Consider the following 23385-nt stretch of genomic DNA (forward strand, 5'->3'; position numbering starts at 1 on the left):
TTTAATTTTTATTTTAGTATATATATCTTTATATTTATATGCTACATAAATAATATAGATAAAAAACTAAATAGAAGTTTAGTTTTTGTTTTTTTGCAATTTTTTCTAAATAATCACGTTTTTAATTGCAGTGTTTTAAACAGTTTTAAACAGTAGTTTAAAACTGTTTAAAACAAAAATGTTTAAAACAGTGTCCACTGTTTTAAATCAGTTTTAATCAGACAGTTTTAAACAAATTGTTTAAAACATGCCAACCCTGGTTTAGTTAAATGACTGCTAACAACCAGAAACAGAAATAAAGCCGAGCTAATTCGGTTCGGAGAACTATAAACACCCACAGAATAGAGTATTTCACTGGTCGCGAGCAGCACTGTCACGAGTCGCGACGCGGCGACGCGATGTCGCGAGTGTTGCAAAACCTACAAATCGCACCTGTTCGCTACCCCCACTTCGCGTGTTTAGCTACGCAGCGATTTGAGTCGCACGTAGCTAAACGCACGCGGGGAAAAATAATTTCTGAAGTCTTGTACACTGATCGCGAGATTCATAGAACTGGATTTTAAGGGAGTTTTTTATAGGATCAATGTAATAAATAATCACATCAATAATAAGATAATCGTCAGTTCATGACTAAAATATGACATTGCAATGACGTCTCATTATGACGTCAATATAATAAGGTCATGTAAAAAATTGGTTATCTTAACGACACATGACCAAAAATGACCAATTTGGAACGTCAAAGCGACTTGTGTTTGTTACCTGGGGTGATCCCTGATTTCTATCATATAATTACAATTTTTTCAGACTTAATTTTAATTTTTTTATTTTTATTTATTATGATAGGAGAAGAATCAAATTAATTCAACTTTAATAAATAATTGACAATAATTTTGATAATTCTGTTCACTAGTTGCAAAAATAATAACTATGCATGCTTTGACATGTAAATTGAAAAATTGGTAACAAAAGTTGTTATGTTTTTACTTCTAAGTGTATTGCTTATTTGCGGCTCCATTTGTTAAAACACTGTAATTATTGTAAAACATGCTCTTGACATAAACCTGATGATATTTTAATACAATTTTGTTTTTGACTTGGAATCCTTATACGAAGCAACTCGTCTTGTTTCAATGGAAACAAACTATAAAAACTAAAGAAAATCTTATAAATTATTTCTTCTTAATAAGGAGAGACATTTGAAAGAAAATAAATGTTTATGTCTTACTTTAAAACTTAAGAACACTTTAACCTTTAGAGGCCGGGGGTGGTCGAAATATCGACAACCCAAAAAACACAAGCTATTTGATGTTTTCAGGCAAAATTTGTGTGTTGAATAAGGGAAAAATAGTAAAAAAAAAAAAAAAAAAACTCTTTAAGTCCTTTTCCCGGCCTCTAAAGGTTAAAAATTCCAGATGCAATGGAAATAATAAAGAGGATAACTTTAAGATTACTTACTTTATTACTTTATCCTTTATAATTGTAAATCTTATAACTTTAATCCTTATAACTTTAACCTTAACTTTAACTTTAACCTTTAAAGTTAAGGGCCGGTTGTTCCACCTTTCGATAAATCTCGGCTTACTCGACAGATTACTACCTATAGGATAAATCTTACCGGGTAGTTTACCAGATACTTATACGTGAGCGTTGTTCCACGGTTATTAATCCTATTGGTATTTACCTGCTAGTTAAGAGAAATATATATCGCGATTATTATTTCCGGAAACGTTTTTCAGCAACTTCAAGTGGGTGCATCTTAACCTTTATTTTCTGGCGGGCTATTATTACTCATTCGTATATGCAACATTTTTATAATAATAGAATACAAGTAAGATATAACAATTATGTACATACAATAAATATAAATATATTATAAGATATATCTAATATATTTTAATAATTTCCAATGTCCAAAATTCGTAAAGCACTGTCACAAACAGCCTGCACATTCATAGTAAATGTCCCTTTTCTATTTCTATATACTTCAGCCTCTTCTCCACCTATAAATATAAGCAAGATATAAATACTATAGATTTATTATTCATTATTTTCAACCTAATACATACCTGGCGATTGTATTTTGACATGAGTACAATCAATTGCTCCTACAACTTTGGGGAAACGAGCAATGTTGTAAAATCTTCGTTTTGTGTCCCTTAGACTCTGATTTGAATTAGGGAAATTAATATATCGTGGACGTAAAGAAGCTATTGCTTCTGTAACCTTTTTTATAATCCTGCACATTGTGGATTTGTGAATACCACCAAAATCACCAATTGCAACTTGAAAGGTTCCAGTTGCATAGAATCTTAAAGTAAGTAATAGCTGGTGTAGTGGTGATACAGCATGATTTCTGAAATAAAAATTTATACTTGTATATTAATATACTATCATATATGTTATAGCTGCACGAGTATCCTTGCTTATACAGCATATACATTATATGAAATAACCTAAAAATAAGAAATACGTTTAATATCTACCTGTCAGTCCTGCTTCTTATTCTCTCTTCAATAAGATTTAAAATCACCTGGACAGTGCGTTTGTGAAATCGAAACCGTCTTACAAATTCTATATTATCATATTCGTTAAATAAATCTGGACGTGGACGAACTGTATATCGCTTGCGAAGCACCACTATATATATTTCTTCATCAGATTCTTCGTTATCATCTTCGTCACCATAAAGAAGTTGATTTTCGTATAATCCTGGTTCCATTTTCGATACCGTCCGATACCGTCCGTTCGATAATATCCAAATTCTTTATCGCAAAATATTAATATACAAATGCGTGAAACGTCAGATACACCAGCGCTGAGCATCTCCCGCTGACGGGGTATGATTTCTAATCCCACTACGCATTTATCTGTCAGATAAGTGGCTTACACGGTACCCAAAGTACCGTGTAGTTTATCTGTCAATAGTGGCCATTTATCAGGAAGTTAAATTTTACCGAGAAATGGAACAACGCTCTACAGACATTTATCCATCAGATAAGTTACCAGATAGTTTATCTGAAAGTGGAACAACCGGCCCTAAGTGAGATAAATAACACATGAGATAAATCTTCTTAAAAGTTTACTTCTAGTAACTTTAGACTTAAAATTGAGAATCATAGGAAAACTTTATAATTTAATGTTTTCTTACGATTACTTAAGATTTATTGAAATTACTTTAAAGCTACTTTTCCATTCTTTTAAACCTGAATGCTATTTTAAATTCAGTTTTTAAAATCTTTGGTTTTTAAAGATTATTTCAAAGTCAGTTTTGAAATACTTTAACATTTCTTACATCACTTTAGATTAACCTTTTACACACTTTATATTACCTAAAAATTTCTTAAGTAAATTTTTATATTTTAAAGATTACTTTTAAAAATCTTAACTTTATTTAAAGTGAATTTTTCCAAGGTTATTTATAGCAACAAGATATTGATTAATTATAATATTAATTAATATTACTTACAATTATTTTTATATTTATACACAAAGTTTCTTATCATTTATTAATAAATATTTTAGCTTAATAATTATACATTTTTTGATGCGCAAACATTGAGCTATTACTTCCTTGATTATTCTATTTTATAGGTTCTCTTTCACGAGATGCTTTTAATACTCTCGGTGAGTCGTTGATGCGATTGGATCTCAGCGATAATGAATTGTCTCACATGGAAGATGGTGCTCTTTCCGACGTTCAACACTTGCTATTTTTGAATATATCTCATAATTCCCTTAGCCGCTTCAACAGTGACGTCTTCAAAGGTAAGATTATTTTAGGTATTTATGCATAAAAGGGGCTTTCTCTCCGATTTCAATGACCTTGATATATGTTGTCAAGGTCATGACCCCGAGTGACCTTCAGAAGGTTTTAGCCGTCGGTCGTTATTCGTTAAAAAGTTATTAACAAAAAAAAGTTTGGAAAATATAGCAGCTATTTTGAGTATTGGAAGGCATAAATGACTAATATATATGTCGAAATAGTTCACGCATACACTTTTCATGCAAGACGAGTTGTCACATGGGTTCGTGGCGCGCTTTACAAGCTCGTTTATTGTATATCGCCACAAATATTCACACAGATGATCGACTAACTTTATCTTCTTTAATACTACCTCTACTTAAACGAGCTTGTAAAGCGCGCCACGAACCCATGTGACAACTCGTCTCGCGTGGAAAGTATATGCGTGAACTATTTTGACATATATATTAGTCATTTATGCCTTCCAATACTCACATATATTCAATATACAATTTATCAACAATTTACTGCTTTAAATGTTGTGTTTTGGTAAAGCAGCGACTTTTTCGCGAAATAAAGTATTCTCTGCTTTAACAAAAAGACTTCAATTTATCAACAATTTACTGGTTTAAATGTTGTGTTTTGGTAAAGCAGCGACTTTCTTGCGAAATAAAGTATTCTCTGCTTTAACAAAAAGACTTGAATTTATCAACAATTTACTGCTTTAAATGTTGTGTTTTGGTAAAGCAGCGACTTTCTCGCGAAATAAAGTATTCTCTGCTTTAAAAAAAAAACGTAATATTAGTCGTTTATGCCTCCCAGTACTTAAAATAATTGTTATATTTTTCAAACTTTTTTTGTTAATAACTTTTTAACGAATAACGACCGACGGCTAAAAACTTCTGAAGGTCACTCAGGAGGGTGACCTTGACAACATATGTCAAGGTCATTGAAATCGGAGAGGAGGCCCCTTTTATGCATAAATACCTTATTTTATTTATTCCATTGTTTTAAATTATTCGCAAATTTTTTTCCTATATGCTAAACATTTTTTATTAAAAATATTTATTTCGCTAACATTCTCTTGAATCTTCATTATTTTATTATTTGAATAAACTTTAGCAAAAATTAAAATATCAAAGGTGCCTAAATAGGAGATACACACATTTACAATAACAAAAATACATTTAACAAATATACATTTTCTTTATACTTATTATTATTTTTCAACGAAGTCAAATGTTGAAACGAATTACATCTGCTTTCCCAGACAGCACATAAAACTAAAAGATGACGAAAAAACGTCTTTTTACAGTCGTTTTTTGGCTAAACGAAAAGATGTCTTTCTGACTACACACAAAGTCGACTTTTTGATTGGATGAAAAGTCGTCTAAAAGATGTCTTACATGACACATTTTCTAATGTGCATGCGCAAGAATTCCCATAATATATATGTCATGACTAAGGGCCAATTTCACCAACTACGGTTAGCTTAACCGACGGTTAAAGCAGTGTTGTAGGGGAGACCGGGGCTAAACCGCCAGTTTTTTTTCGGTGCCGATTTTTAACAAAAAAATAAATAATTTTAGTTAAAAGTGGTATACCACTGTAAAGAGTGAACCTTTAGCTACAAAATTTATATAGAAAATTTTTATCTATGTTGCTTTGTTTAACCGGTATAGAGCAAAAACGACAACGGTGGAAAAATTGAAATCTCAAAAATGCCGGGGTTGAACCGCCACCCCCCCGGAATAAATCAGTTTCAGGTTTGATCGCCCATGAAATATTAAATATCTACACTGGATTCGTGTTCAGCATGCATTACTCTTTATAATCAGCATGCATTTATAATCACGTACCTCGAGATTTGGAGAGCAAATATTATTGCAGATATTACAAAATTTCCAAGTGCAGAAAATTTCACTTTTTACCACGAAAACACGTTTGCCTCCGTAAAAATCATAACACGGCAAGTAACCTGCCGAAACTCCGTTGGGGTCACATGGGTACCATAAGCAGCGTTTACAATGTTAATAGCGAGTTCGTACAATATACAGGTTCCGAGATATTTGATTTGGCGGTTCAACCCCGTTGGCGGTTTAGCCCCGGTCTCCCCTACATTATTCGAATAAATTTTTATTCGATTACGAATAACGAATAATTTTTTTATTCGTTATTCTTTATTCGTCGATAGAATTATTCATCATTAAAATTATTCGTTATTCATAATTAAATATGTTTATTCGTTATTTTTATTCGTTATTTTTTATTCGAAAATAAAACAAAATATTTAAAAATTTTTGTTAACAAATAATAATATTTCGTGAACGTAAAATTATAATCTATTAATTAGTATTTTTAATGTTAAATAAATAATTTAAAAAAAATTAAATAAATTTGCAAGCAATGAAATAAAAATAAAAATTTATTTTAATAAAAATCTGTGTCATTGGTTTTAATTAATAAAATAAAAAACAAAATAAAAGCTAATCTTACTTATAAATAGAAAAAGAGAAATGTAATGAAAAAAGTACATAATCAATTTCAGTTTCCCAAAAGTGTAGATTTCAGAATGCTTTTTTTTTAGTTGATTTAGAAAAAATTACTCAAAAGTAATTATTATCAAGTTCATTTTTTATTTGATACATTATTGTTTAAAAAGGCTTTCAGAAGCACACGTTTTTCAAACATACTGTCTGATAATCGATGAGATTTGGCTGTATTAATCATCGTAGCAAATGAAAATAATCTCTCCACCGGAGCCGAAGAAGGAATCAATGTATTGTATTTTAAAAAAACTTTCTTTATTGTAGGATATTTTTCTAGGCAAGATATCTGAGAGTCTCGATCTCCTAGATAATGAAAGATCTAGAAACAAAAACAAAAATAAGAATCATAAAGCAAATGTAATAAATAAAATAATGAATAAGAACTATTACTTCTAAATCTCCCATTGGAACCCATATTTGGGTACTCTGCGAATCGTCTTGATCTCCAAAGTAAAAAAATTCGTCTTCCTTGGATCGTGACGATGCAATCTGATTAGACAGCGTTGTTTGCAAAGAAAGAGAGAGCTCCTGTGCTACAATTCGCTTCAACAGATAGAGGATCCTCTCATGATGTCGGATATCGACTAAGCTAAACCACCTATTTTTAAATCTGGGCAGAGTAAGTGCTCCGATAACTGCCGTTTCTGAACGTTGACTTGAAAAATTGAATATGTCCTCAAATCTTGATGTTACACTATTTAGTAGTGAATCTACTAAAGATTGACAATATATCCATTGTTCTCTCTGTAGATTTTCTAATTTCCGTTTTAATATAAGTAGAGTTGGTATCAAAATTCCCCATCCATAAAACGTATTTTTTTCTCCTTGTAAAATATCTAATGCTTCTGAAACTGGTTTCGTGCACTTCAAGTGTTCCTGTATGTATTCAAACTCGCGGTCATTTAATGAATTTTTTAAACCTAGTTCCTTGAATAATTGCCCACATTTTCCTTTAATTTCCATAATTTGTTGTAATGCATTATAAAGAGAATTCCAACGGGTTTCTCCAGGTCTTGTTAATGTATGGCCTATACTTTTTTCTATGATTTCAGCTGATTTAGGTCTTTGAGCAGCTTTCCATAGCTTATTGCATTTTCCTAATACTTGATTGTGAATGTTTAACAGCGCTGGGTTTTTATTTAAAGTCTTTTTGACGTCAGCTGAAGCGCAAAGATTTAACGTATGGCTGCCGCATCTAATGTGATTGGGAAGCTTTTCAGTCCATGTTCGAAGGCTTTCATCGCTTTCCGATGCATAATCGCTCATACTTTCAGAATCACTCATATTTTCTTCTTCTATCTCGAAGTCCAAAATACTCGTTTTAATGCCGTACATTTTAAATGCTTTAACGAAGTTACTTCCATTGTCTGTAACTGTTCCCACGACTTTATTCCATGTGAGGCTGTATTTTAAATGAATTTCTTCCACAATCTCTGCAATTTTATCAAATGAATGTGTACCTTTTATCCTTTGGCAAGCTAGAGCTGTTGATTTCCTCTTACATTCATTAGTGATCCAGTGAGCGGTCATGCCGAAAAAACTTCGTTTTCTGCTGGACCATATATCATCGGTAGTGCAAACATAGGATACATTTTTTAATTCTTGTTTTATATTAAAAATGTATTTTTGAAATAAGTCGTCGACTCTGTTAGAAAGTTGACGCCGAGAAATTACTTTTAACTCTGTGTTGAATCCAGTAAGGCTGTTGATCAATTGTAAAAAGTACGGATTTTCAACCACGTTTAATGGAATCATTGAGTGCATAATAAATTGTGTAATATTTTCGTCAAGTGTTTCTCGCGTAACGTGTATCTTTTTTCTTGACCTATTTTCAACATTTGATACCTGGGGCTTTGAATTCGTTTTCCTTTTTTCGTAATTTTGATATTCCTCAAAACTTCCATCTTTTCCGTGACGTCTTTTTAGATGAGAAACGAAATTTGACGTTGATTTTCGACATCCTTTAATTTTTACTTCTTTTGGTTTGCATTTCAAACATAATGCAGTAATTTTGTTTGGATCAGAATCGTCCTCCTCCACAATTTTGAAAAAATGTCCATCCAGTATGGCTACATACCGCTCCATTCTGATAGAATCATTTTCGTCTTCAATGCTGCTGGAAACATTTACGGAATCGATACAAGTATAAGGCCCACTTTCTACTATATTCAATGTTGAAATCCCGAAACTTCCTCTTGTATTGCTATCATCTTCTTCCATGACTATGGTAAGAAAACAATATTGACACAATCACAAAAAATCCAAATGTGCAAAGTATTTATACTAAAGAAATATCTTTTTACCTGTTAAAAGTCTTCTACGTACACTCGATTAATACACAAAGATATCTATACATTTATATACCAATTCTACACCAATTCCTAGATTTATATTTCTACCAGTATTTATTCGATATCACAGATTTTTATACTATTATTAGTAGATCGCTAACTTTGCCAAAAGAGCTGTGATCGGCCGGATTTCGCCGGGTTCGGCCATGACACTTTATAACAAAATAACGCCGGTATGACCATAATATATTATACATATAGATTATACCCAATATCACGTGATATAACAAAATGGCGCCGGTATGACCATAATATATTATACATATAGATTATACCCAATATCACGTTATAATATAGTTATAAAAACTTTTTTTCATACGCCTTATATTTTCGAAGATATTCGCTAAAAACTATAAAATCCGTTATTTTCGAGGGGTTGTTTCAACCCCTAAACGTCGAGATAAGCCGCAAAAAAAAATACGAGTCTAATATTTTTTGGTGCTCAACAACATATCCAAAGCGCATCCAAATCGGTCTCGGACACCCCCGACCGTTCCCTTGTCAGTATATGTCAGTTGTTAGTAAATGTCAAAAGAAATATATGGAAATGGAAAGTAATCTAAAGAAAATGGATATTGAGGAAGGAAAATAAGGATAAAAAAATTAAAAAATAAAAATATTAGATATTTTTATGCTGCATTTTATCGTGAGTTCATTTTATTTCAATTATCATAATATCGAATACTGAATTTTTTGATTATTTTCAGAAAATTTGCGACGACATAATTAGTGTTGACTGTGAAATTTAACAACGTCAAAGGTGGCACTAAATAAGTTCTCACTAAATACATTTACACATATTTTTTTGCTGTATTTTATTGTGAGTTGATTTTATTTTAATTATCATAATATCGAATACTGAATTTTTTCATTTTTTTCCGAAAATTTGGGACAATTGTCGACGAGATCATCAAGAGTGATAGTTCAATCTGTATGTGAGACGTGGGATATTTTGTATTCATTGTCAACTTTAAATCGTCGTTCTCACTAAATACATTTACACATATTTTTTTGCTGCATTTCATCGTGAGTTAATTTTATTTCAATTATTATAATATCAAATAATGAATTTTTTCATTTTTCTCAGAAAATTTGCGATCATCGTGAATAAATTCATGAAAACAATAACACCCGAGTTCGTGGGTGATATAAGTAGTGTTGAATGTGAAATTTAATAACGTCAAAAGTGGCATTTTCGATTCTTCCAAGTAAATTTTTGGACATCATCAACAGTGATAGTTCAGTCTTTGTGTGAGACGTGGAATAATTTGTATTTATTGTTTAATTTTAAATCGCCGTTCTCACTAAGTTTCTTCTTGAAAACGATGCACATTGGGACACAACACTCGCTGATGCATCGAATACTGCTCAACCACAGCAAATACGTATGTTATTTGCGATAATATTGACAATGTGTTTCCCATCAAATCCGAAAGATCTTTGGGAAAAATACAAAGATTATATGAGTGAAGACATCTTACGTCGTTTACAATCAACAAATCACAATAAAGATATGCAATTCACACCAAACGTGTATAATGAAGCGTTGGTTTTGATTGAGGATATATGTTTAGTAATCGCTAACAAAGGACTGGTAAATTTGGGAATGTGTGCTCCGAATCGATTTGCAAATGACGTTTATGATCGTGATTTACAACGTGAAACACAATTCGATATTGATGATTTGGGTACATTTGTTGAAACGAATCTTCCGAAATTGGTTCCAGAACAACGAATTGTATACGACACAATAATGCAAGCAATTACAAATCAAAGCGGCGAATTGTACTTCATAGATGCGCCTGGAGGTACAGGCAAAACTTTTCTCATTTCACTCATTTTGGCAACCATTCGATCACGGAATAAAATTGCACTGGCAATTGCATCATCTGAAATTGCGGCAACGCTTTTGGATGGTGGTCGAACAGCGCATTCAGCACTGAAATTGCCGTTGAATTTGCAAACCACTGATACGCCAACATGCAATATTACCAAAAATTCTGGAATGGGCAAAGTTCTTAAAGAATGTAAACTTATTATATGGGACGAATGCACAATGGCTCATAAAAAAGCATTGGAAGCGCTTGATCGTACATTGAAAGATTTGAGGGGAAATGGACAGCCCTTCGGTGGAGCACTAATTTTATTGTCTGGTGATTTTCGACAAACTCTGCCAGTTATACCACGTTCAACCCCCGCTGATGAAATTAATGCATGTCTCAAATCATCAGTTCTATGGCGACATGTAAAGAAATTGACTTTAAAAATCAATATGCGTGTTCAATTACAAAATGATGCATCCGCCGAAGGTTTCGCAAAACAATTGTTGGATATTGGAAATGGGAAGATGGAAATCGATAGATCTACACAATGTATCACGTTGTCAACAAACTTTTGTAAGATGACATCAACTAAAGAAGAATTGATTCTAAAAGTTTTCCCAAATATCGCGCGTAATTACAAAAATCATCACTGGCTCAGTGCACGTGCAATATTAGCAGCTAGGAACAACGATGTAAATGCCATCAACTTCAGCATTCAAAACGGAATACCAGGCGAAGCGACAACGTATAAGTCCATCGATACTGTAATGAATCAAAACGAGGTTGTCAATTACCCAACGGAATTCTTGAATTCACTAGATTTGCCTGGTATGCCACCGCACAGTTTAACATTGAAAATTGGCGTGCTTATCATTCCGAAACATCAATCCACCAAGACTTTGCAACGGTACAAGACTTTCGGTGAAAAAAATTATGAACAATGTCATTGAAGCTACAATTTTGAATGGGAAATTCAAGGGGGAAGATGTACTGTTGCCACGTATTCCAATGATCCCAACAGATATGCCATTTGAATTCAAACGTTTGCAGTTTCCGGTGCGACTCGCTTTTGCAATGACGATCAACAAAGCACAAGGACAATCGCTGCAAGTGTGTGGGCTATATTTGGAGAATCCGTGCTTCTCACATGGACAACTGTATGTGGGCTGCTCACGCGTCGGAAAACCTTATGATTTATTCGTTGTGCGATTTACGCACCAAACGGAAAAACAAAAAATATCGTGTATCGTCAAGCACTCGATTAAATAAATAAAATTAGAAGGACAGTTTGAAATGTTTTCGGGATGAACATGAACACGTTCAATAAAAAAGAAAAAATGTATATTAATTTTTCTAATTTCATTGAATTTCCGTATTTCTAAACTGATCTCGACGTAGAGCTTCTCGCGGTGAGAATCGGACAACGGTAGAAATAATTTGTCGGGTAAAGAACGTAAACAGAGTTTCATAATTTTTAATAAATTTTGGAAATGATATTGATTGGCCACACTCTAATCTCGGGCGAAGCCGAGACGGGGCATGCTAGTAATAGTATAAAAATCTGTGATATCGAATAAATACTGGTAGAAATATAAATCTAGGAATTGGTGTAGAATTGGTATATAAATGTATAGATATCTTTGTGTATTAATCGAGTGTACGTAGAAGACTTTTAACAGGTAAAAAGATATTTCTTTAGTATAAATACTTTGCACATTTGGATTTTTTGTGATTGTGTCAACATTGTTTTCTTACCATAGTCTTGGAAGAAGATGATAGCAATACAAGAGGAAGTTTCGGGATTTCAACATTGAATATAGTAGAAAGTGGGCCTTATACTTGTATCGATTCCGTAAATGTTTCCAGCAGCATTGAAGACGAAAATGATTCTATCAGAATGGAGCGGTATGTAGCCATACTGGATGGACATTTTTTCAAAATTGTGGAGGAGGACGATTCTGATCCAAACAAAATTACTGCATTATGTTTGAAATGCAAACCAAAAGAAGTAAAAATTAAAGGATGTCGAAAATCAACGTCAAATTTCGTTTCTCATCTAAAAAGACGTCACGGAAAAGATGGAAATTTTGAGGAATATCAAAATTACAAAAAAAGGAAAACGAATTCAAAGCCCCAGGTATCAAATGTTGAAAATAGGTCAAGAAAAAAGATACACGTTACGCGAGAAACACTTGACGAAAATATTACACAATTTATTATGCACTCAATGATTCCATTAAACGTGGTTGAAAATCCGTACTTTTTACAATTGATCAACAGCCTTACTGGATTCAACACAGAGTTGAAAGTAATTTCTCGGCGTCAACTTTCTAACAGAGTCGACGACTTATTTCAAAAATACATTTTTAATATAAAACAAGAATTAAAAAATGTATCCTATGTTTGCACTACCGATGATATATGGTCCAGCAGAAAACGAAGTTTTTTCGGCATGACCGCTCACTGGATCACTAATGAATGTGAGAGGAAATCAACAGCTCTAGCTTGCCAAAGGATAAAAGGTACACATTCATTTGATAAAATTGCAGAGATTGTGGAAGAAATTCATTTAAAATACAGCCTCACATGGAATAAAGTCGTGGGAACAGTTACAGACAATGGAAGTAACTTCGTTAAAGCATTTAAAATGTACGGCATTAAAACGAGTATTTTGGACTTCGAGATAGAAGAAGAAAATATGAGTGATTCTGAAAGTATGAGCGATTATGCATCGGAAAGCGATGAAAGCCTTCGAACATGGACTGAAAAGCTTCCCAATCACATTAGATGCGGCAGCCATACGTTAAATCTTTGCGCTTCAGCTGACGTCAAAAAGACTTTAAATAAAAACCCAGCGCTGTTAAACATTCACAATCAAGTATTAGGAAAATGCAATAAGCTATGGAAAGCTGCTCAAAGACCTAAATCAGCTGAAATCATAGAAAAAAGTATAGGCCATACATTAACAAGACCTGGAGAAACCCGTTGGAATTCTCTTTATAATGCATTACAACAAATTATGGAAATTAGAGAAAAATGTGGGCAATTATTCAAGGAACTAGGTTTAAAAAATTCATTAAATGACCGCGAGTTTGAATACATACAGGAACACTTGAAGTGCACGAAACCAGTTTCAGAAGCATTAGATATTTTACAAGAAGAAAAAAATACGTTTTATGGAATTTTGATACCAACTCTACTTATATTAAAACGGAAATTAGAAAATCTACAGAGAGAACAATGGATATATTGTCAACCTTTAGTAGATTCACTACTAAATAGTGTAACATCAAGATTTGAGGACGTATTCAATTTTTCAAGTCAACGTTCAGAAACGGCAGTTATCGGAGCACTTACTCTGCCCAGATTGAAAAATAGGTGGTTTAGCTTAGTCGATATCCGACATCATGAGAGGATCCTCTATCTGTTGAAGCGAATTGTAGCACAGGAGCTCTCTTTCTTTGCAAACAACGCTGTCTAATCAGATTGCATCGTCACGATCCAAGGAAGACGAATTTTTTTACTTTGGAGATCAAGACGATTCGCAGAGTACCCAAATATGGGTTCCAATGAGAGATTTAGAAGTAATAGTTCTTATTCATTATTATTTTATTTATTACATTTGCTTTATGATTCTTATTTTTGTTTTTGTTTCTAGATCTTTCATTATCTAGGAGATCCAGACTCTCAGATATCTTGCCTAGAAAAATATCCTACAATAAAGAAAGTTTTTTTAAAATACAATACATTGATTCCTTCTTCGGCTCCGGTGGAGAGATTATTTTCATTTGCTACGATGATTAATACAGCCAAATCTCATCGATTTATCAGACAGTATGTTTGAAAAACGTGTGCTTCTGAAAGCTTTTTTAAACAATAATGTATCAAATAAAAAATGAACTTGATAATAATTACTTTTGAGTGATTTTTTCTAAACCAACTAAAAAAAAAGCATTCTGAAATCTACACTTTTGGGAAACTAAAATTGATTATGTACTTTTTTCATTACATTTCTCTTTTTCTATTTATAAGTAAGATTAGCTTTTTTTTGTTTTTTATTTTATTAATTAAAACCAATGACACAGATTTTTATTAAAATAAATTTTTATTTTTATTTCATTGCTTGTAAATTTATTTAATTTTTTTAAAATTATTTATTTAACATTAAAAATACTAATTAATAGATTAACTAATAAATTAACTAATTAATAAATTATATTACAACTTTACATTTACGAGTGAGGACTTTAATTTTTATTTTGTACATCATTTTTCAACATCGATTTTCTTTTTATTCGTTACATTATTCGAATAAAAATGATGAATTACGAATATATATTCGTGATTATCTTATTCGAATAACGAATAATCGAATTATTCGTTATTCACGAATAACGAATAAATTTATTTTATTCGTTATTTTTTATTCATTATTCAGAATAAATTTTGCCCAACACTGGGTTAAAGTTAACAGGATTGACCAATAAAAATGAATCCACCCTGCTAACTTTAATCGTCGGTTAAGCTAACCGTGGTTGGTGAAATTGGCTCTAAAGAGCCTATAATTTTATAACTTTCGGCAGTATTGTTATCGTTACGTTGTCGCTGCATATATATCGATATATATATTATACATGTACAGCATCAATGTAAAAAAAACGACTGTCGGTAAAATAGTTTGCAACCCGATTTCCCGCGGTCTCGCCGGCCGAAGGGGCGCGGCTGCAAATTATCCGTCTAATGACTAGACGATAGCTCGAGGAGGACAACCGTGTCAAATCTCTTACCGTAACTTCCGTATCCGGGATCTTTATCGATACCTTTTGATTGGGCGCCAGGTGCGATTATAGACGCGCACCACGTCTCGACAATGTTCGTTCTTACGACCTCGGCGTGAGCTCAGGGCGCAGTTCCGTGATACGAGGGTGACGGTGGAGAGGGGACGCAACGCAATCAACACACAAAATAAATGGTAGCAAATAATAACGATAGAGATATATTTCACATCATGCACAGTATGGTCGGAATTCAGGATCGGAGGCGGTACCGATGTTCGGTAGCACCGCGATAATAGAGCCGGCGCCTAACGCACGCACGAGGTGCGTGATCGCCGCATGTCCGCGAGGCTCTCTCCCTTCGAGCGAGCGCGGCAAGACTTGTCCGAACGGACGGCGTAAAATACCCGCGAGGCCTTTAAGCGAGCTCGGCACTCTCAACCCGTACGGTCGCGGAAAAGCGGTAACTCGCTCCGTGCAAATATCCTCAATCCGCACCCGCAACCCTTCCCAAAACCCCGGCGCTACACATCGAACACGAATGCACAGTCGGCCGCGCATACGCAACACCGTAGACTCGCAATATACGCGATACCGTAAACTCGGACACGCAATAATTCTCACACGTACGGCAGAAGGCCCGAGACGCGAACTCACAAACACGCAACGTTATCCGATACGCTCGCAAAATTCCTTCGCGAGCTAACGCGACGGCACTGGCCCCCACGCGTGACGCAAAACTCCCGTGAAGCCCGCGGAGCAACGCACAATGCCCGACGCAATATCTCTCGAAACGTGCGGCACTCCCCCGCGCACGAGGAGCACCGGTACTCACAAATACGCAACACTAAACGCCGTATCGGCCGGAACGCGCCGCCCGCGGCACATCCCTGCTCACGATTCACGAAATACCCAATACACCGACCGCGAATTGACTGTCGATCACGCGAGCCTACGAGGAGGGCTCCTGACAAGTTCTCTGGCGACGATCTCGGCCGGCCACGCGCCCGCGGTTCCGGTTAATAGCCGCGATCAGCTGACCGGCGCCCACGCAACGGGAGCCGGTACCTACAGGCAACAGTTAATCAGGCCGATTCACACGGTAATCGAATCGGTATCGACATTTACTGGCGCCTGGTCGCGACCGAGATCGAGCCCTTAATTACGTGGTGGCACCGGAGTGGAGACCTTACACAATTGCTGCTCGCTGCGGCTTCGGCGGCGTCGGGGCGCTCGTCCAGGGATGGCTCCTCGTCAACGGCTGACTCGACAGTGTGGAGCGGTCGGCTCGGCGGAATTACGTTGGGCCCCCGCGCGCCCTCACGCTCGCGGTCCTTCCGCCCCGCCGATTGGTTGTGTGTGTGTCGCCCTGCTCGCGACGCTACCGACGACTCCCGCTATTTTCCGCGGGCCGTTCGAGTAAGCTGCGGCGTGCGTGCGTGGGCCCCTCGCGGTTTCCCGCCCGGCTGGCCAGGCCGTGGCGGCGCCGCTCGGCCCTCTCGTCGCCGTCGGGGTGTGCTTGGGTCGTCCACCCGCGCTGCAGTCGCGGTGGCACGCCCGTAGTTCTGCTGCGGCGGGGCCGTATCGTGCTGTGCGAGGCGTTTTCGGCGCTTCCTTCGCGGCAGGTCCCGGTAGCCCGCCCGTCGGCCGACCACTCCGCCGTGCGCCCTCCCTGCGCCCGTCCTTCCCTCGTCGCGACTTTCGTCGTTACATAAATTCGTTGATCTCGTTCTCCGGCACCACCGGTTTTCCCTACGGAACTTAACTGAGAGATTAGTAATCGCGGATTGCCCTCCCTCGACTCTGGCCGAGGCGCCATCCCCGACCTTCCCCTCGGCCGAGCTACCGTCTGGGTGGAGGACGCGACAAATGTCACGTCACAACTCCCCCTTCCCAGACGAGGGCCGAGGGGATCGCAGCCCCGACAACCGCGACCACCACTCCGGCACCGGTCAATGCCACCATGCCAAACATAACGAAAGTCGAGCCCCTGCCCGCAAGCTCGGAAACTCCCACGCTCCCCGCCCGCACTCACCCCGGACTCCCGATACCGATACCGAACCGGATCGCGACACGCGAACGGCGTCCCCGTCCGCGAAACGAGGCTTTCTCACAGGTGGATCGGGGGGGGACGGTCACCGACAACACAAAATTTGCTCCTTACATCAGTCTTTAATCTCGAGGAAGGGTTACAATTGGCAGGACTACAAGTTATGGGGTATCCTTATCCCACACAAAAAAAACAACTTTGCACCGGTATCTCGCCGGTAACGCGGGGAACCAAAACTGAGGGGTCATACCCACAAACAAAAAAAACCATGGAGTCCTCCAAAGAAAAAGGGAAAAAAAACGGGACGAGAGAAAGAAAGCAGGGGGGGTTTCCCACGGTCACACGACCGCTACTCCTTGGTCGGTCGGCCGCGGCTGTGGCTTCGCTGGCGGTCCCGGGGTCCTCGGGGGGCGGTATACGGCTGGGCCCGTCGATATGCCGGACCACAGTGTGGACATCCCCAGAGGGTGACGTCCGGCTCCCCGCAGCCGAAGCAAAAGGGGTCCCCCTGGGGTAGGGGACAGTCCGTGTAGAAGTGCCCTCCCGAGCCACAATTCCAGCAGCCCCCTCGTCTCCCACGCAAGGCCACTACCTCCCCCACCTGGCCGCCCGCTTGGACCGCGGCCTCTCGCCGCTCTGGGGTCCTGCCCCTCAATTTCCACTCTCTCTTCTCGGCTTCGGCAAGGCGGTGGGCCTCGTTGACTTGACCCCAGGCCCGGCGCTCTCCTTCGCGCGCGACCTCGACCTCCGTGGTGGCGACCTGGAGGCGGCTCTGGAGTCGCGCGAGTTCCGCTCTGGCCTCCCGGAGGTTGTCCTCGAGCCGGGTTCGGTCCGCCATCGCCCTCCCCAGCCGCTCGTCCTCCCGCGTCCCTCCCGTCTGCGTCTCGGCGTCCCGGCCTCCAACGGCCGAATCCTGGGTCTCCGCGTCTCGCTGTCGGGCCTCGCGTACCTCAGCCAGAGTCCCGGCTAGGTCCGCCCAGAAGCCCGGGTCGACCAGGTCGACGAGCCACCACACCTCGGGGTGGTCGTCGTAGAACTGCAGCCAAATCATATAGGCTTGGAGGTTCGCCATTTCCTCGCTATACTCGGTATCCTCGGTAATCGGTAACTCGAACCCTAATTATCGGGGACAGGAAGGTGATAAGGCTTTAGGTCCTGAACATGTACTTTTCCGACAGATGATCCGTCCGGCCGCTCTAATTCGTAGACGACCGGAGAGATCACTCGCTTGACCCGAAATGGCCCTTGGAACTTCGGCGCCAGCTTTCCCGCGATATTCTGCGCCGCCGACGACAGCACGTGCTGTCGTCGTAACACCGGATCGCCGCCGCGAAACCGCCGCGGCCGCCTACGCAAGTTATATCTCGCGGCCTGCTGCTGGTTTGCCTGCTCCAAGTTCTCCATCACCCATTCCCTAACCGCGCTCATTTCCGCCATTCGCCGTGACCACTCCGCAGGGTCCCCCTTCTCCGTCTCAGTAGCGTTTTCGCGACGGTCGCGCAGCGTATCGGGCGGTAGCAGCTCGCGTCCAAAATTTAAAAATGCTGGGGAGGTACCCAAGGAGGAATGGTTCGCCGTGTTATACGCAAAACGCAGTCGCAACAGATGCTTATCCCATTCCCGGTGGTCCTTCTCGATGAAGGCGACGATCATCGTTTTCAACACCCGATTTACTCTCTCCACGGGGTTGGCCTGAGGGTGGTAGGGGGGTACCGTGACGTGCGTTATTCCGTTCTCTTCCGCGAAACTCTTTATTACTTTATTTACAAACTCCGTTCCGTTGTCAGTCAAGAGAGTTCGCGGAGTGCCCCATCGCGTCAAAATCAAATCTTCGAGGGCCTCCCTTATTTTCGGCCCCGTCGCCGCCCGCAACGCCCGGATTTTCACCCACTTCGTAAAAAGATCTTGAATCACGAAAATGTATTGATACCCCGCCTTACTACGGGGCAGCGGCCCTACGATATCCGCGGCGACTGCGGTCCACGGCCCCTCTACCGTGCGGCGGCCTATCCAGCCCGCCGGGCTCGCCTGTTCGACCTTCGTCCGTTGGCACACGTCGCACGTTCTCACGTATTTTGCTACGTCCCTAAATAGGTTCGGCCAATAATACGAAACGGCGACCCGATGGTACGTTTTTTCAACGCCTAGATGACCCGCGTGGGGGGCGTCATGTGACTCGCGGAGGGCCTCCGCGCGGAGCTCCTGCGGTAGCACCAGCTTCCAACGATCGAGATCTTCCACGATATCCGAGATCACTAACTTCGGCCGCAAAAAATACAACCGCCCCTCCATTATCCTCCAATGCGCGAACCTTCTGGGATCGGCAGCTACCTCGTTGAATCGCTTACGGTACCAGGCATCAGACGTATCCTCACACTCCGGAACCTCGATCGCGGCACTCACGTTTACGGTCTCCTCCCCTCCCCCTCGTACATCCGCGACAGTGCGTCCGGCACGTGGTGTAGGGCCCCCTTTCGATATTCAACGGTATAATCGTATTCGAGCAATTCAAGGGCCCATCGGGCCAATCTACCTGTAGGATTTTTCAGGTTATGTAACCACCGCAGGCTGCTGTGGTCGGTAACCACGGTAAACTTGTACCCCTCTAAGTAGGGCCGAAATTTTTGGATAGCCCACACTACGGCCAGACACTCCTGCTCGGTAACCGAATATTTCCTCTCGGGATCCGTCAACACGCGACTCGCGTAGGCGATCACCCGCTCTTCGCCCCCCAGCCTCTGTGTTAATACGGCCCCCAGCCCCATCGAACTCGCGTCGGTTTGCAATGTAAAAGGCTCGTCGAAGTCCGGGCACGCGAGGATAGGCGCGGACATAAGGCGTTCGCGAATGCAGTCGAAGGCGCGAGACTGCTCATCCCCCCACTCCCAGCGCCTATTTTTCTTTAGCAGGCGGGTCAGGGGTTCGCTGAGTGTGGCAAACCGCGGTATGAACTTCCGGTACCACGAGGACATCCCCAGGAAACGGCGTAACTGTCTTAAATTCCGCGGGGCCTGGTAGTTCACGATAGGTTGTATCTTCCCCGGGTCGGTTGCCAGGCCCCCCTCCCCCACGATAAAACTCAAGTATCGGACCTGTGGCCGGCAGAACTCGCACTTCTCGAAGTTTATTGTTAGGCCTGCCGCCGCTATCTCATCCAACACGCGCTTGAGCCACTCCATATGCTCTTCAAACGTCTCAGTCGCGATGATAATATCGTCTAAGTAGTTAAACGCGATCGGCTCCATCTCCGGGCCTATCAGTGAATCGAGCAATCTCTGAAAGGTAGCCGGCGCGTTATGTAGCCCGTACGGCATCCTACAAAAATGGAACAGTCCCATCCCGGGGACGCTAAAAGCCGTAATCTCGCGACTCTCCCGGGACAGCGGTATCTGAAAATATGCCTGGCTCAAGTCAATGGTCGATATGAACTTGGCCTTTCGCAACTTGTTCGTAATGCCCTCCATGTTCGGTATCGGGTATGCATCCTTCTTGAAGATGTCATTTACCCCGCGAAAATCTATGCAGAAACGGTACTTTCCGTTCGGCTTTTTAACCATGACTATTGGGTTCGACCATTGACTTGACGACGGCTCTATGATACCGGCTTTTAACATTTTGGTGACCTCCGCGCGAATGGCCTCTTGGACCTTCGGCGACACCAAATAACACCGTTGTTTAATTGGCGCGTGTCCCCCTACGTCGATTTTGTGTTCGGCAAGGCTAGTAATTCCCGAGTCTTCCGAGGGGGTTGGTATCGTTCGCAGAAAGGACGCTAGCCTATCCTTCTGATCTGATGTTAGTTGCATCAATCCGCAAACCGAGGACGCCCCCTCCCTATCGAAACGGTAGCGGGTACGCGGTTGGTCCAAGAAGCACCACTCGGCCTTTGCAAAATCCAGCGCGATACCGAACTTAGTTAAAAAATCCATTCCGACAATGCATGACACTGCTAGATCCGGTAACACTCCCACGGTCATTTCGTGGCTTCGGCCTTTTAATCGTATAGGCAGGGAGACGTCGCCTCGAATCGCGGTTATCTGTCCGTTCGCCATCCGTATACGCGCTCCACCGTCGCGCACAATCGACACGCCTAAACTTTCCGCGATTCGTATTCCCTCGCGACCGATAAGAGTGCGGCTGGACCCTGAGTCCACGAGCGCCAGCACCGAATGGCCGCCTATACGAAGTCTGACGTATCGAAGGGGCGGTAGCTCCCCTGGCTCGAAAGGTAACAAACGAGTGCGGGAGCGCCTTCGTATCGGTATCCACAGGCCGGGTCTCGGTCATCGAACTGGGGGTTGTAGGGACCCGTCCTACAAACTCCCTTCCGCGTTTCCCGGGCACGCCGGGCAAGTCCTCGTGGTGAATCCGCGCTTGCCGCACCGGTAGCAGTGTGTCTGCTGCGGCTCCTTACAATTCCGCGCGCGATGCCCCATCTTATCACAGTTCCAACACTGCATAGTCGCGTCCCCGACATGGGTTCCCGCCACGGTATCTGTAATAGCCGGGTTCGCGGCAGCGGTCGCTGCGCTCGCGGTAGGTCTCGCGACTCTCTGCCCCCTTCCGGCCCTCTGGCCCACGACCTGTCCGGCGGCGACCGTGCTCGGGCTTTTCGGTTTCCCCTTTGGCGCATGGTACGCCAGGTCGGGGAAGATAGATTGTTCCGGCGGTAGCGGGGGTCGGTAATACTTATCTGCGAGTAGGGCGCGCTCCACCCACGCAGCGAGGTCCTCCAACGCGTGGAAGTCGTGAAACTCCTGTCGACGTATCGCGATTTGCAGGCGCGGTAACAGATTCCGATGTGCGAAAGTTAATTGCTCCGACAAATTCCACGGGGGGCTCATTCGACCAAACAGAGCCCGTAATCAAGTCAAATAATCCGCGGCGGCCTCGTGCTCCCCCTGAGTCCTCCGTAGGACCTCCTCCCGGAGCATGTATGGTAGTCGGGGTCACCGAATCGCGCTCTCCACGCCCCCTCGAAGTCGTCCCAATTACGCCAGTTCTGCGCCTCGAGCCGCACCCAATACAACGCCACGTCCGACAAAAAAAGTGGCAAACATTTAAACAAGTCCGCGTCGTCGATCGGAATGAGAGCGCGGGCCTCCTGTATTCGCAAAAGGAAGGCCTCCGCGTCGCTGCCTCGCTTTCCCGAAAAGTGGAGGTCCCACTTCCGCATGAGGTTATACGCCTCGGAAGCGGACCCCCGCGCGGGCTGCCTTTCCGCCGCGAGCGGCCTCGGCTCCGCCTGCAGCGACGGGAAACGCTTCGGTATGCAACTCGGCCCCCCCCCGCTTCCCCGCTTCGGTATGCAGCCCGGTCCCAACCCCGTCGGTTCGAAAGTCGCGCGGGGCGGCTCATACGCCGCTGAACGAGACGATTCTCCCTGCGTCCGGGCGTTCACGGGCGTCTCCGTTGCCCGCGAGTCGAAATTCGGGCGGGGTGGTGCTCGCGCCAATTCTAGACTAGCGAGCAGCTCCCGCGCCCCCGCGACCGCTTTCTCCTGTTCCGGCGGTACCTCACCGATCGCCGCGAAACCGGCCATCTCCCCGAGGTCGTACGAGGCCGGCGGGTCCATCCCCGGGAGCTTCGCCAACTCAAACTTAAGCAATCGCGTACGCAAAACGTGGAGAATGCCGCGGGTATCGAGGTTCCTATCCACCAAGTGTTGACGGGCCTCCTCCTCGCTCAACTTAGCGATCCAGTCATACGGCGGGTCGTCCCTCCGCATCTCGCGAATTCCGACCGCCTTCCCGCGGCTCCACTCGCGAAAGTCACGCGCTGCGGCGACCCACCCGGTAACACGCGCACAAATCGGTGTCTTATTTAAACGACAGGCAATATGTTTCAGAGGTTCCGCACGTATTTATCGGAAAGTCCAGAAGTATTTATCGAGGAGTGACGTACTGAATAGGATCGTTAAGTCATTCGAAATTAGCTATCGAATATACCAAGTCAACGAAAACAACTTCCCCCCGCGCCACCGAATCATATATCGCGAATCAATACAATATCCGACCCCTCAGGCCAGAATCGAAAGCGATAACATTCCGATCATGGTTAATACGCAGTAATTCGGCGAGAGAAGCGAAAGA

At 41.7% G+C, this 23385-nt stretch overlaps 1 protein-coding gene and 1 long non-coding RNA gene across 2 annotated transcripts in view; one reads left to right on the forward strand and one right to left on the reverse strand.

Moving 5' to 3' along the window:
- Window positions 1-23385, forward strand: part of LOC139778798 (uncharacterized) — a 184100-nt gene that overhangs the window by 47872 nt on the left and 112843 nt on the right. Inside the window, exon 2 of the mRNA XM_071716907.1 lies at window positions 3595-3768. Within this exon, the coding sequence (XP_071573008.1) occupies window positions 3595-3768 (174 nt within the window). The remainder of the gene's footprint in view (window positions 1-3594; window positions 3769-23385) is intronic.
- Window positions 1801-2821, reverse strand: LOC139778804 (uncharacterized). Its single transcript, XR_011719696.1, has 3 exons — window positions 2487-2821; window positions 2070-2356; window positions 1801-2003 (listed from the first exon to the last, which is right to left on the reverse strand). It is a non-coding gene; the product is annotated as an uncharacterized lncRNA (long non-coding RNA).

This window comes from Temnothorax nylanderi, unplaced genomic scaffold, assembly GCF_030848795.1.
Source record: "Temnothorax nylanderi isolate EJ_2023f unplaced genomic scaffold, tnyl_v1.0 TNYL_tig0196_pilon, whole genome shotgun sequence".
NCBI classification, from domain to species: Eukaryota; Metazoa; Arthropoda; class Insecta; order Hymenoptera; family Formicidae; genus Temnothorax; species Temnothorax nylanderi.